General features: G+C 43.3%; 1 protein-coding gene across 2 annotated transcripts in view; it reads left to right on the top strand.

The window, feature by feature from the left end:
* The window catches only part of METTL15 (methyltransferase 15, mitochondrial 12S rRNA N4-cytidine), a 92,080-nt gene extending 82,538 nt beyond the window's left edge, over positions 1 to 9,542 (top strand). For both annotated transcript variants that reach the window (XM_066635093.1, XM_066635102.1), the window contains exon 6: positions 7,357 to 9,542. In XM_066635093.1, the coding sequence (XP_066491190.1) occupies positions 7,357 to 7,802 (446 nt within the window). In that variant the 3' untranslated portion in view covers positions 7,803 to 9,542. The remainder of the gene's footprint in view (positions 1 to 7,356) is intronic.
* The last annotated feature ends 4,501 nt before the right edge of the window (positions 9,543 to 14,043 follow it).

A 14,043-nucleotide genomic window follows, 5' to 3' on the forward strand; every position in this document is an offset into this window, starting at 1 on the left:
TACAAATCCATTGTGAAATGGCTGAAATCCAGCACTTTCGATATTTTTGAAGCTGACATTTCTGATTTCTTCATTGGGAATAATCAGGAGGGTTATTAGATATAAAGGGAGACAGAGTGCATATACCTTTAACCATTGTATAGAAGAGGGAATTTTGGCAGGTGCAGGTCAACATGGAAGGGTTTAAAAAGTTGCACAATCCTAGGGGTCATCTGCTGCCTTCCTCCTTTCCCCACTCCTTAAAGGGGCAGGGACAAGTACCGTAGCTACTCGCGGGTGTGCTCCACGTGCTCCTTCAGGCTGTTGCCCAGCTGCAGAAGCTCCAAGCGCAGGGCAGGGCAATTGCCACCGTAGCCATCAGCAGCCCCCCTCGCTCAGCACCAGCGCCCACGGAGGCATCTCTGGAGCAGCACCCAAGACAGAGCAGGAGACAATGAGCTGTGTGTGGGAGGGGGCGTCTGAGCGAGGGAGAAGCAGTCATTTGAAACAGCTGAGTCCATCTCCTCTTTCCTTCTTGTTCCCCATTTCTCCCTTCCTACTGTATTTAAACTTCAGGCACTCCATTGGAAAGCCCAACTTGCTAACCCCCTTCCCATCTCCCCACAGATGAAGTTGGACAAGGTGGGGAAGGGGGGAGAGTGATCTTTTTAAAGAGAGAGGGGGGGCTGTACCTTTGTACAGAAGGCTGTACCTTTGTTTCTCAACCATTGAAAGGGTTAAGTCCATCTCCTCTTTCCTTCTTGTTCTTGCCCCCTACCCCTTATTGTACTGAATACAAATGTATTTTATGATCCTTTACTTTATTTTTAATAAATTAGATGGTACAGTTCTTAGATAACAATTACTGGACATTTTTCAGGATCTGGCCTCGGGTAAAATCAGACAAAATTATAGTCAGACACCTCCCTAAGTTAAACCCCCGACATCTGAGAGTCATAGCAAATTCCATGATTTTAGGCTCAAAACCTGCCCTCATCTTATCTGTGAGATCGACTTATAGGTGAGTATCTGCGGTACTTCCCTGGCTGATGGGTCACAACCCACCAGTTTTGGAACCACTGGTATAGAGTCTTCTATTTAAATATTAAGAAAACCTTTGGTTTATGATCTGTAAGTGTTAAGGTACTTACAACTTTCCCTTGTTCTCTAAAAAATAAAAATAGAATACTGGAAATTAAGGTCACCATGTCAGGTAAGCTGTAAACACTTTTCTCGTTAATAACTAAATCTTGGGTCGAGATCCTTGTTTATTTAGAAACTATGGATGAATAATCCAGAACAGCGAACTCAGAATTGAGTGATTCTGACTTCTTCTGAACCATGTCCAAAGTAGATTTGTTCCTCTCCTTGCACGCATTTGTGAGGCTAGAGGATGCACTGCAAAGCCAGGATTGATGCTTATGTGCCTTATGTGATGTCTTTGCTGGCACATGATCAGAGAGACTCAAAAATAGGATATGGGGTACTTTCTTCTCAGCAGTGAAGTTCAGTGTTCATATTATCTCAGTGAGGAACCATAACATTTCTGTCTTTCCTCCAATGCCTTGTTATGCTCTGCAAGGAGTATGGGAGCTATAGCTATTTCATCATCATTTCAAAATTCACTAGTCCAGTCTCTATGATCCAGATGGCTAAAGAGCTTTCTAACAGTTTTCTTCATCACTGAAAGAGAACAAACAGTGCAAAGACTATTTGCAGAACAACTTTGGACACATCTGTTACCAGACCCAGGGCCCAATACTATCCAATTTTCCAGTGCCGGTGCTGCTGTGTCAATGGGGTATGCACTGCTTCCTGAGTTAGGGAGGCAGTCACAGAGGCCTCCTCAAGGTTTAGGAACATATGTTCCCTTAGCTTGGGACTGCATTGTGGCTGCACTGGTGCTGGAAAGTTGTATAGGATTGGGCCCCCATTCCTCCAATAGGGCCTGGTGGGCCCAGAATACCTGCTGGATTGCAGGGGTTTGTGTGGCAGAATGCATCTCAGTCACTGGTCCCTTGCCCTCTGCCATCTGTGGCAGCAGCAGTCCATCTTGATGAGCAAAAAGAAGTGGAGGCACTGGTGGCTGTTGTCGCAAGAGTGACCACCAGTACTCCGTTCTTCAAGTTCTTTTTACCAGTCCTTGCTCTTTTCAGAGGGCAGGAGCAGTCTGTTGACCAAGGAGGCAGCAGTGCACAGGATGTCAGCAGCAGTCTTTTGGAAGTGCTGCTTCCAAAGATGGTAATAAATGGTGGGAAGGTACAGAAATGGGGGAAGGGGTGGCAAATAAGTGTGGTGCATCTCATACACAAAATAAAAAAGCAATTTAAAAACAGGGTGGGTATCTTCAGTTGGGAATCAGGTGTCAAAAGGGCTGGTAGGGATAAAGTTTGTGTGACATGCTTTGTGTGATGCAGAGAAGGCGGCACCTGGACTCTGTTCTAAGTGCTGTGGGGGGCTTGGGCCAGATCTTGCCTGTGACCTTTTTCTGAGGGGAATGTAAGAGGTCTTGTACTCAAATACATACAAAATCCTATTTTATCCCCCAAGCAATATCTCTACCTGCATCTACATGTTAGAAGCTTTCTTAGCATACAGTGATCCTAACCAAGCAGACTTGCCTAAAGTTAACCTGGATGCCTTTTGTCACTTTGCTGGCTGACAGGATGCAGAGACCATACTAGTGATGCAGCATCCAAAGCTACAAGAAAATGGACATTGCCATCTGCTGGCAGATAATTTGTCCCATGATTGATGTGATTTGTGTCTTAAATTTTAATACAAGACCTTTTTCACTTGGTTCTTTTACTATCCATGAAGCAGACTTGAAAACTTTACCTCAGCTTTTCACTCAGAGATTGATCAGAAAGGAGGTTTCAGTGCTGGAGGCCATCCATTTTTTGTTGCTAGTATTATTACTGCTGCTATAGTAACAATAGTCTTTTTTTGTCATGGAGGATCATCCATGTGCCTCTTAAGTCAATAGCAATGGTAGTCGGAGGATATGAGATTTAGTAGTCTCTGCTAGACTTCTGTGGTATGCTGGACCAGAGTAACATAATCTTTTATCTTGTTAGTTGCCAGTCATGATGAGCTGTGAGACCTCTGCAGCCATCTTCAGTCGAGATTCACCAATGCACTTTTGACTAGTGATTAAAAAGCTGGACATCTCAATGTGCCTGTTGTATTCTTCACTTCACTATTACAATCTCTTATTTAGGTGGCTGGTGTCCCTTGTTACCAGATAGCTTTATATAGTAACTTAATTTTCCTGGCTTTCATTTAGGTTTGTGACTTGTTGACAGATCATAGTGAGATCATGTCATCCTCTGAATTGAATTTGATGGGCATTGGAAGATTAGGAGCCAAAGAAATTTAAAGAATCCTGGGGAAATAAATCTAGTTTTATCCAGATCTACCAAAGTTCACAGACTTTTAATTAAGAGTTTGAAATTTGTCATATTGCTTGACTTTCAGATGGATATGAACTAACATAAGAGATCCTAGACTAAAGGACATAAGCTGCGTCACTGAAACTTATTAAATGTGATTCAGATTCAACAGGAAATTCCTGTAAACAAGCTCCTGATCAGAATTAATTTTTAAAAGTTTACCACTCTCTTTTTTCACAGGAGGCTCGAATGCTGCCCATTGGCAGGCACAGCAGGTTGCTCATTTCATTCACAAGCATAAAATCTCAATGCGTTTTAACATGTGAATCTATTAGGTTTTAAATAGTGTAAGCAACGTCAGGGTATCCCAAAACTAAAAAGGATAATTTCTCTCCTTGGGATTTTAAATCATTCATCTTGCCAGAAGCGTGATATTTTTATGAATGAAATCCAGTCTGCATGCTTCCCATACAGATTTTGTTCTATTATTATCTATAGTAAAGCCTGTTACCAAGCAAGATTTTTCTTCTGCTGCCAGTGTGGTTTTCTTTTCTATGGAAAGGTCAGAACAAGATGGATTTTTTTCCCCCTGCACAAATATTTCTTCAGAAATATTTCTAGTTAAAGTGGTAAAAAATAATATGCATCTTTGGACTCATCCAGCATTCCTGGAAGAGCACATCTATATATCCAGAAATTATCCAAGGGAAAACCTTGATTAATTATTTCTATTTTCTTCCTGTTTCACTCTAGCAGAAATAAACTGCTAGTATTTGGCACAATGTGATCATTGGGCCAGAAAATCCAAACCTACTACTTGGAGAAATGCTCAGATATTCAGTAACTTAAGTACCTGCCATGAAGTTTCAACTGCACCTGGTAAAGAGATAGCTTTCTCTAGCTATCATCATTTGCTCCTTTCCTACCTCAAGGCAAGGCTGTTGTAACGTATTCTCTGTAGCACTGCTCTGGATGAGTGTTTGGAAGGTTCAACAGGTCTGGGACATAGTAGTCTGCCCCAACTGGAACAGCTGACTGAGAGTACGTTACACCATGGTTTGAATGCGTGCCCTGGCTCATTGCTGTCATTATTCCATGTGGTACTACTTTGGGCTAAAAAGCCATAAGCAGTCGTTCCTCAAGATATCTTAGAGACCACCTGCTTCCCCCATGACTTACTTAAACCTCTAATATAAGCCAAAGGATGTTCTGCCCAACATTGCATATATGCAATTCTGCATTTCTGCCCAGTGTTGCATATATGCAGCAGGGATCAAATGCGTACACCTGTGAGCTGGGCAGAAATGGGTTAAAGAAATGGGCTTTTATTCTTTTAATGATACTTTGATGAGAACCACATGATTAAAGGATAGCAAAGCGTGGCAATATCTAAATAAATTGTTTTATATGCTAAAAAGAAATCTGTGTTGTATTTTACTCCGTAGATTTAGCTTTATTCTTGACAGTAGTTTAGTTCTGTATTCATACTTAAGAAAACCTGAGCATTTAAACTTGATTTATGAATGAAGAGAGTATCTAATCAGTGCACGTGTGAAATGAAGTGAGTAAGGATTGTTGAGGAGCAAGGATAGTAGAAAATCAAGTTATTGTTTTCACTTGAGGGATAGACAGTGTAATCATGTGCACTGTCACATGAACAGTGTCACAGAGAATCATGTCTGTTCCCAGATCTCCTTCTGGGTTGGCCTGGTCAAAAGAATTAAAAAAAAGAAGTACATCTGCATTGTCTGTGGTTGTGCGTTCAGTTCCAATTGCTAGATTAAGATTGCTTGGGTAGTACCAAAATCATCTTAAAACATCAACTTTGACAGAGTCAATCACCTGCTTATATATGGGAAGATCACTTCCAAGAAGTGTTTAGCACTGTGGTCCAGACTCACTTATATAACATGCTGTTGCTAAGAATGCTTTATATCTGGGTTTTATGGCTTATTCTGTAACTATTTGGTATTGGGCATGAAATGTATGTTCCACCAAATAGTCTCGCTTTTTTTAAAGTAAAAAATATTAAATACTAATTCAGCTAAAACTTGGACCAAACAACCCATATTGCTCTTTTAAATCATGCTCATACCTGTAGACATAAGGAGCAACTGAGATTGTCCAATTACATTACAGCACATAAAAGAACAGAAATTTCTAGGGCAGTGGTTCTCACACATTTAGCACCAGGACCCACTTTTTAGAATGAGAATCTGTCAGTACCCACCAGAAGTGATGTCATGACCAGGAGTTACATCATCAAGCAGGAAAATTTTTAACAATCCTAGGCTGCAATCCTACCCACCCTTACCCAAGAGTAAGTCTCATTTACTGTCATTGTTAAAAGAATATGCATAGCTTGTTAAAAGTACAGGTCTGTAACATTTTCCCAAATGCAGTCACGTGCCATGATAGCATTAATTCTAATATATTAAAAATAAAATATTGAAATGAATGAAATTGAGCCCACCTGAAATTGGCTCACGACCCACCTAGTGGGTCCTGACCCACAATTTGTGAAAAAGTGTCCTAGGATATTCCAGAGTGCCACTATGCCTCACATAAATTGTGGCTAATCAAATTGTTTTCCATGTGGCCTCTGTGCATTCCACACACATGGAAAGTGAGTGCCACAGCATGATTGCAAATGGTTCTTGGCATCCATGTGTGGTCTTGTATATGGGGCTTCAGGAAGGGTGTCCCCAAAGATCTCCAGCAGACTGCAAGTAACTTTCATTTAATGGTCTGTAAAGCACAAACAATGCATTTTAAACTACATAGATTGAAAAAGGAAAACAATCAACAAACTGTGAACTCAAAACAAATGTGGACACATATCTTATGGTGAATCTCAGGAATTTGGCAAATGAACAGAATTACTGTTCTTCACATTTTGGAATGCCAGTAAAATATACAAACAATCTAGCTTTGATAAGTGACCAAATTTGATCCTCATTTCCATTGTGTTCTACTAAAGACAGTCATTCAGAATGTCTGTTCCTCCTGTTTCATGGTGTGTTTTAAGATGCTAGAGAAAGCAGAAAGGAAGGCAGACACTCAGATGACTGCAGTCTTCCAGCATGGGGAAAAATGCGCTTAATCGGTTCATTCTAACCCTAGTGGAGAAATGTAAACATACCTGTTTGATTCCAATGCTTATTTATTGGCATTGATTGCTTGGGGTAAATCAGTGCTATTCAAACTGGGGCATTGCGACGCCCCAGCCTGAAGGCCCTGGTCTCTGCCCCCTTAAGGGGCGGGGGCAGCCTAGAGGCGGGGGGAAGGCAGCGGCGCGATCCCCAGGATCGCGCCACTCAGGGGGCTGCAGGGGCTTGGGTGCACTTATCCGAGCCTCTTGCAGCCTCCCTGGGGTGTGGGGAGCCTTCCCCCCACCCCCCGCTGCCTCCTCCCCCTGCCTCTGCAAAGACTTACTGGCTCTCAAACTCTCCCAGAGAGTTTGACAACCACTGGGGTAAATAAATGTATTAGTAAGTGTACTGGCAATATAATGCAAAGGTAATTCTGAAAGTAATTGTTTTCTTTTTAATCCTGGCCATTTCTCAACATGATCCAACAAATGCTACTATCAGTAATGGAAATGAAGGTGAAATTTGGCTTTGGCCAAAGGGTCTTTGTTGACTTTGAGATTCAGAGAGGCATTCTCCCCTCCCCTTTACTTTCAAGAAGCCTCTGAAAAGCCAGTGTGCAAGCCAGGGTCAAGAGGGCTGTTTGGAATAAAATGGGATTTTATTAGATTAGAATAAAATGGGATTTTATTAGAACAGATTAGAAAGATCAGTGTTTTCTCTGATGGAGATGTAGATGGAGGGGAATGTCAGTAGAAATTGCATCCCCCTTCTGGCACGAGTGGAAGTGCTTTTCTGGTCCTGGAAGGAATTTCTGGATCTATCCCAGTGATGGTAGGTAAGGGCCGTCTGAAAGTGTATGACTGACAAAATAGCAATATTTTCTCTCTTTGTAGGTGCTTTTCCAGAAGCAGCCTTGTATGCTCGAAAAGACTTGCTCCAGAGACCTACTCATGTTGCTACCAAAACTTTCCAAGCCTTGCGCATATTTGTGAATGATGAGCTGCATGAACTCTATGCAGGCTTGAAGGCAGCTGAGAAGTTTCTAAAACCTGGGGGCCGACTTGTAGCACTGTCTTTCCATTCATTAGAGGATCGTGTCATCAAGCGATTTCTTCAAGGAATAGATATGTCTGAAAAATTCAACCTCAACATAAGACAAAAAATAAGGCTAATGGGAAAGAATTCTTCAAATCAAGAGGATGAGGAGGAACTTTCCAGTGGGAACACCAACTCAAGATGGACAGCTATACAGAAGCAAGTGCTTACTCCCCAGGTCAAGGATATTGAACATAATCCAAGAGGACGCTCAGCAAAACTAAGAGGAGCTATCAAATTGTAAATTAGCAACATTTTCTTTCTCATAGTGCCTTTATGATAATTTATCATTCAAAGTGATGAAGACACAGAGAGAAAGAGAGAGAGAGAGATGCTGAAAAAGATAGTCACTCATTTAACCACTTTCAGTGGTACTTTGTATGTCTAATTAAACTAAAATGCTGAAGAACAGAACACCACATGTTACAATAAACTTTTGAAGATTAGAGATGCAATTAGATATATTGCCATTAGTACAGGAAAATACCCATCAAGTATGCAGATTAAAGGACAAGCGCAATAGTTCTATTGGTTTTCTCATTTTTATGCAATTGACCTTGTTCTAAAAAATATTCACATACACGTAAAATATAAATACTCCATAAAACATTGCCTATTAATGTTTTTGTCCTCTGCTATGAACACAAATGTGTGCGCATGGCAACATGCTAAATAATGAGGCAAATAAGTATCATCGGGCAATGTACAATCTGGCCAGATTGTCTTCCTCTGTTCTAGAGGAAAGTTAATATAGCTTGGTTTTGAGCTACATGAAAATATGCATTTTACAGCCTTATTGTGGTTGTATCATGTTTTATTTTTAGATACAAAAGTTGTTCATAAAAATGTGGGTGTATCGTGAAATGCTCATGCAGTTTCTATAAGAGCTGCAGATTATGTGTATGTGTGTTGTGCAGCACAATCCTAACTTGTGCTGGAAACAGGCAGGCTAGCGGGACTGCACTGTATTCAGTGCATGTTTTGGGTGCTTAGTGGCTCAGCTTGGGGCAAGAGGAGTGACTTCCCCTTACCCCGGGGAGAGCCGCTGCAGCCCCAGTGGGGCTACTCAGATCTGCGCCACCTCCAGAGGTAGCACAAATCCAAGCAGCCCAGGGCTGGCCCAGGCTGTCCGGGAATAGGGTTAGGATCTGACATAACAGCTGGATCCTGACCCAATCTCCTGCTGCCCGTCCACCTGCCCCCAGGACTGCCTGCTCTTCCTCTGCCACAAAATGTGCACAAACACACTGGCCAGACCCCTATGCCAACCAAGGTCGGCTGGTGCAAACTCACCGTCCCTAGGGCCCATGACAGCGCAGTTAGGTCAGTGCAAGTCCCTTGTGCCAGCCTAACTGCCTCCAGGGTGGCGCAAAAGTGCTTTAAGGAAGTTGCGCCGGCCTAACTACTAGTTAGGATTGCACTCTTAAAGTATGTAAAATTGCAAGAATGGTGTTCACAAGCCAGCTACCAAAAGGCCTCTTGGGGTTCCCTGTAATTCTGGAATGTGCTGGTAGAAACCATTCAAAAGTTATCTCAGAACCCTTTTTTCTCCTCACAGTCAACGGTGAGCCTGACGTCAAGCTGGAAATTCCATATCTAGGAACCTATGAAGAATGTTGGTTGTACTGACATTTTTCATTAGTTTTTCCATACCATCCTGAGACCAGTTCAGTTTCTAGCTGTGACCTGTAAAGTCACAGACACTATGTGCCGGAAGATTTGAGAAATTGATATTGTTTAGTTTAAAAGCATTAGTACACTACTTACTCCACTTGCTAATCTATAGATTTAACATTGTGACTTCACAATGTGAGATAAAGAAAATAATTGTTAGGTTAATCTTGCATATCTTGATCTTGAATGAATTTGTTTCAGATTTAATCATGATTAATGGTAATGAGAGTGTTTTTTGCTTTAAACAATGAGACTGCTTTCCCCAATTTTCATTATATGTACCATTCAATATTAAATGCAAGTTTCTTGCATCAAATGATTTTATTTTTAAAAGGCAGCTGCTAGAAAATAACAAACTGCATTTAAATAAATTTGTTTCTATAAACATTAAATATGAAGAAGTATACTATTTTTGGCTACTGCACATTGAAGTGCATTTCCAGCTCAAAAGGCAGAGTTTTGGCTTGAACAATGATACTTGGCACAGAGGCACTATTTCAACAATCATTACTCAGAAATTACATGTGTACGGTGACTCTGCTTCTGCCCCTAAGTGATTAGTGATATGTTCCAAAACACATCAGTTTTTTCTTATTTAATCAGTAGGGCTGTGGCTCCCTGGGGATCCATGGAAATCAGACAGAGGAGCCACAGAATCCTTGCAAAAAACCCACTACCCTATACAATGTATAGGAGTATAGCCTAATTGGGATCTGTGGCCAATAGCCTAGTACTGCGGTTTTCAAACTCTCCGGGAGTTTGAAACCCACAATAAGTCATTGCGGGGGCAGGGGGGAGGCGGCAGGGGCAGGGTGAAGCAGTGACACGATCCCCAGGATCGCGTCACTCAGGGGGCTGCAGGAACTGGGATGCACTCACCAGTCCCTGCAGCAGCTGTCCCTGTGTGCGGGGAGCCCTGCGCAAGCGCCTGCAGGGCACCCCAGGTCAGGGAAAGGGAGAATGGAGCAATCTGCTCTGCCTCTGCAAAAGCGGGCGCGGAGTGGGATCACCCCACTTTCCCTTTCCCTGACCTGGGGAGCTCTGCAGGCACTTGCGCAGGGCTCCCGGCACACAGGGATGGCTGCTGCACCCCAGTCCCTGCAGCCCTGTCAGAAGGGAAAGCGGAGCGAACGTGCTCCGCTTCCAGATTTGCGGAGCGGGGCGCGATCGCTCTGCTTTCACTTTTCCTGACCTGGGGAGTCCTGCCAAAGCTTGCACAGGGCTTCCCGCACCCCCAGGAGGCTGCAGGAGGCTTGGGCAAGTGCACCCAAGCCCCTACAGCCCCCCTGAGTGGCGCGATCCTGCGGATCGTGCCGCTGCCTTCCCCCTGTCTCCTGGTTGCCCCCGCCCCTTAAGGGGACAGAGGCCAGGACCCACAGGCTGGGTCATTGCGACGCCCCAATTTGAATACCATTGGCCTAGTAGGTTAAGGGAGCCACCAGTTGAAAAGGTTTGGGAACCACTGCAATAGGAGCAGGCTCTGCCTGTTGCGCTGGCCCTCCCTCAGGCTCTTCTCATGCACCGTAAGCCTCTTCTCAAGGCTCCGTAAGACTCCTATTAGGAGTGCAAAGGGTCCAGAGACTGAAAAGTTTCAGAACTGCCGCGCTATGGAAATGGAACCAATTTTCCATGTAATATAATTGCTTATGAACAGGCTATTTCGAGTTTCTATAAGGGAGGCATAATGCTAAGACTCCTAGCTGTTGCAGGCCCAGATATGTGAGAGCAGAGACAAAACATACACACAAAGAGAGAAGGGGTATAGAGGAGCCACAGAGAAAAGTGTCAAGCCAGCAGGGAGTATAGAAACTGGTCGGTAGGCAAAAGGCTATACAAGGGGTATAAGGCAGCTGGGTGAATTGGGTATATCTAATTCACAAGGTAAGCACAATTTTATGAAGTCTGAGAAACTTCTGTAAAATATCACAATAACAAAACTGACTGGATTAATAGAATGTATCTAAATACAAAACAACTGGAAATGCCAGTAGCTAGCAGGTTAAGAATAGCTGATATTCTTAGCTGAATGCAGAACTGAAGAGACACTGGGCAGCCACTTTCTCAAGTTGTGACAGGCTAAGGTTGCTTTTCTAATGGATTCTCATCTCACTGCTATAAATCCCCTGGGCAGGATTTCATTTTTTGACTCTAAAAGGTCCCAAATTTTCTGTTGCTCACACCATGTTGTGTCCCAGCACACAGCATTGCCTTATGCCAGGACTCTCCAGATTCCAGCCCACAGGCTGAATCCGATGCCCTTCCAAATCCCTCCCCGCATGCTTACCGTTCCACAGGGGAGCTGCAACAAAGCACCTCCATTTGCCCCCATTCCTCCTTGCATCCAGTCACTTCCGACGTCCCAGTAGGCTTTGTGCCCGGATTTCTGGGCAGAAGCAGCTGGATGCAAGGAGGAATGGGGGCAAATGGGGGTGCTTCTTCATGGCTCCTTTGCGGAACGGTAAGTTCCGTCTGCTCTGGGAAGCCTTTGCGGGCATGCTGCCTTATGCTTTCCTCCATGACACATCTGGATTGCTCAAATGATTTCTCTAGTTTATTGACCCTTGTATTCATATGACTCTTGGGTTACCTTCAACCACGGATTCCTGTTTAGGCTGTTTCCCAACTGCAACATGATATAGTGCAGACTTCTCCGATGTGATCCTAAAGTATAGCCTGGCATTCTTGCATACTCTTTTCCAGGAAAACTCTTGAGCATTTCTCTGATGTAGCAGGAGACTGAGAAAATTATGGTTACTCCACTGAAATATGAAAAGAAAAAAGGTAATTGACTGCCACAGCTCTAGCACTAAATCATTGAGTAATGAAGAAAATTGGTAATAATCTGTTTTATCTTGATGGACCTTTTGGTTACCACCATCATTCTCTCATTTAAGTAAGTTAACATTTGCACTATTAATACATAATAAAAAGTTCTGTCAAATAGGTTATTAAATATCACAACCCTTTAAAATTTATTAATGTGGCTGTCATCAACTCATTTCTTCAAAGTGCAAGAACTAATATGACTCATGGCATCTTAGCTTGAACCTGTTCAATGAATGTCAATTAATTCTGCCTATGCCAATAATTTAAAAAATATTCCAGGGGCTAGGCCTCTCAAAGCTGTGTAGGTCTGTGCTGTGATTCAGAACTGACTCAAACATATGGGGAAAAAACATATAGTTGTGTCCTTCCTAGACTGTAGAGCTTCATACTGCAGAATATTCTCCGTATGAAAGACTGTCTGCTCAGATAGATCATTGCTTAGAGTCAAAAAGAAAACTGAGTACAATAAAGTAATATCTATGTCTCTTCAGACAGGGAAAAAATAGAACAAGACCAAGGATTGTGTTTTGGTACTTTATTCTGAACAATTTGCTTTTGTTTATTGTTATAAATAAACTATATAGGCGTTGTCTCAGTAGTGTCACTTCAATCCCCATGTTGTTGAAATTTGGACATCCCAATCCTATCTGCTTCTGAAAGTGAGAACCCATGGGGCAGTGTCTGGACTGGAGAGCCATGCTCTAGAAGCAATCTCACGTAGAAAGTGAGAGGATGCCTGCTGAAGTGATGTTCTCCCATTGAGCACAAGAAGGTTGTAGGTGCAGTGGCTAACAGTTATGCATGCGTGCCATGGTGGAGAGACCCTCACTGGGGCAGGTGAGTTGGCGGTGGCAGCAGGCAGTGGAGGAATGTGGGCATTTCTGGGCAGGGAGTGGGGAAGACCCAGGGGACAGGGAGGAGGCAAGTGGGGTGGATCTGGTGGCCCACACTATAAAAATAATTACTTAGGTCAACGAAAGCCCTGGAGCCACCTATCGGTCTCCTTAGACACATGCCATCCATTTTAGTGATGTATGCCCGAGGAGGGAGAAGGGGGCAGGGAGGTTCACAAAAGTATGGTTTCTTAATTACAGAGACACCTCATAAAATAAAAGAATTGTCCCTATGAGAACATAAGAACAGCCCCACTGGATCAGGCCACAGGCCCATCTAGTCCAGCTTCCTGTATCTCACAGCGGCCCACCAAATGCCCCAGGGAGCACACCAGACAACAAGAGACCTCATCCTGGTGCCCTCCCTTGCATCTGGCATTCTGACATAGCCCATTTCTAAAATCAGGAGGTTGCACATACCCATCATGGCTTGTCACACGTAATTTATTTTTCCTCCAGAAGCTTGTCCAATCCCCTTTTAAAGGTGTCCAGGCCAGATGCCATCACCACATCCTGTGGCAGGGAGTTCCACAGACCAACCACACGCTGAGTAAAGAAATATTTTCTTTTGTCTGTTCTAACTCTCCCAACACTCCATTTTAGTGGATGTCCCCTGGTTCTGGTGTTATGTGAGACTGTAAAGAGCATCTCTCTATCCACTCTGTCCATCCCCTGCATAATATACTTGAAGATAGGGGTGAGAAAAAGAATGCTTCAAATGGTGGCCCATCTAGCAAAAAGATAGCTTCCCTTCAAGGGAAGTGTCATATACCCTGCTTGTCTCCATGTGGTCTGAAGCAGAACTTACTACTTTTCTCATCACTGTGAGATGTTCTGAGGTGGGAAGAGCTTGTGCATCACACTGGTGGGTAGGTTGGCAGTATAGAAGAAGTAGGAAGCATGAGGCACTCCCTGTGTTCCGCTATACCCAGGTGGGAATCTAAAGCTTCTCTTCTGATTATTTGAAACTCAAAGGCCCCAAAACGGTCTTCTAAGCCTTGAATGCTGCCTGTCAGTTCTGGTCCTATTGAAATGTTCCTTCAAAATAATCCTGATCCTGAGCCATCACTACCTGCCTCCTAGTTCTGAAAA

Source organism: Tiliqua scincoides, chromosome 1 (genome assembly GCF_035046505.1).
Source record: "Tiliqua scincoides isolate rTilSci1 chromosome 1, rTilSci1.hap2, whole genome shotgun sequence".
NCBI classification, from domain to species: Eukaryota; Metazoa; Chordata; class Lepidosauria; order Squamata; family Scincidae; genus Tiliqua; species Tiliqua scincoides.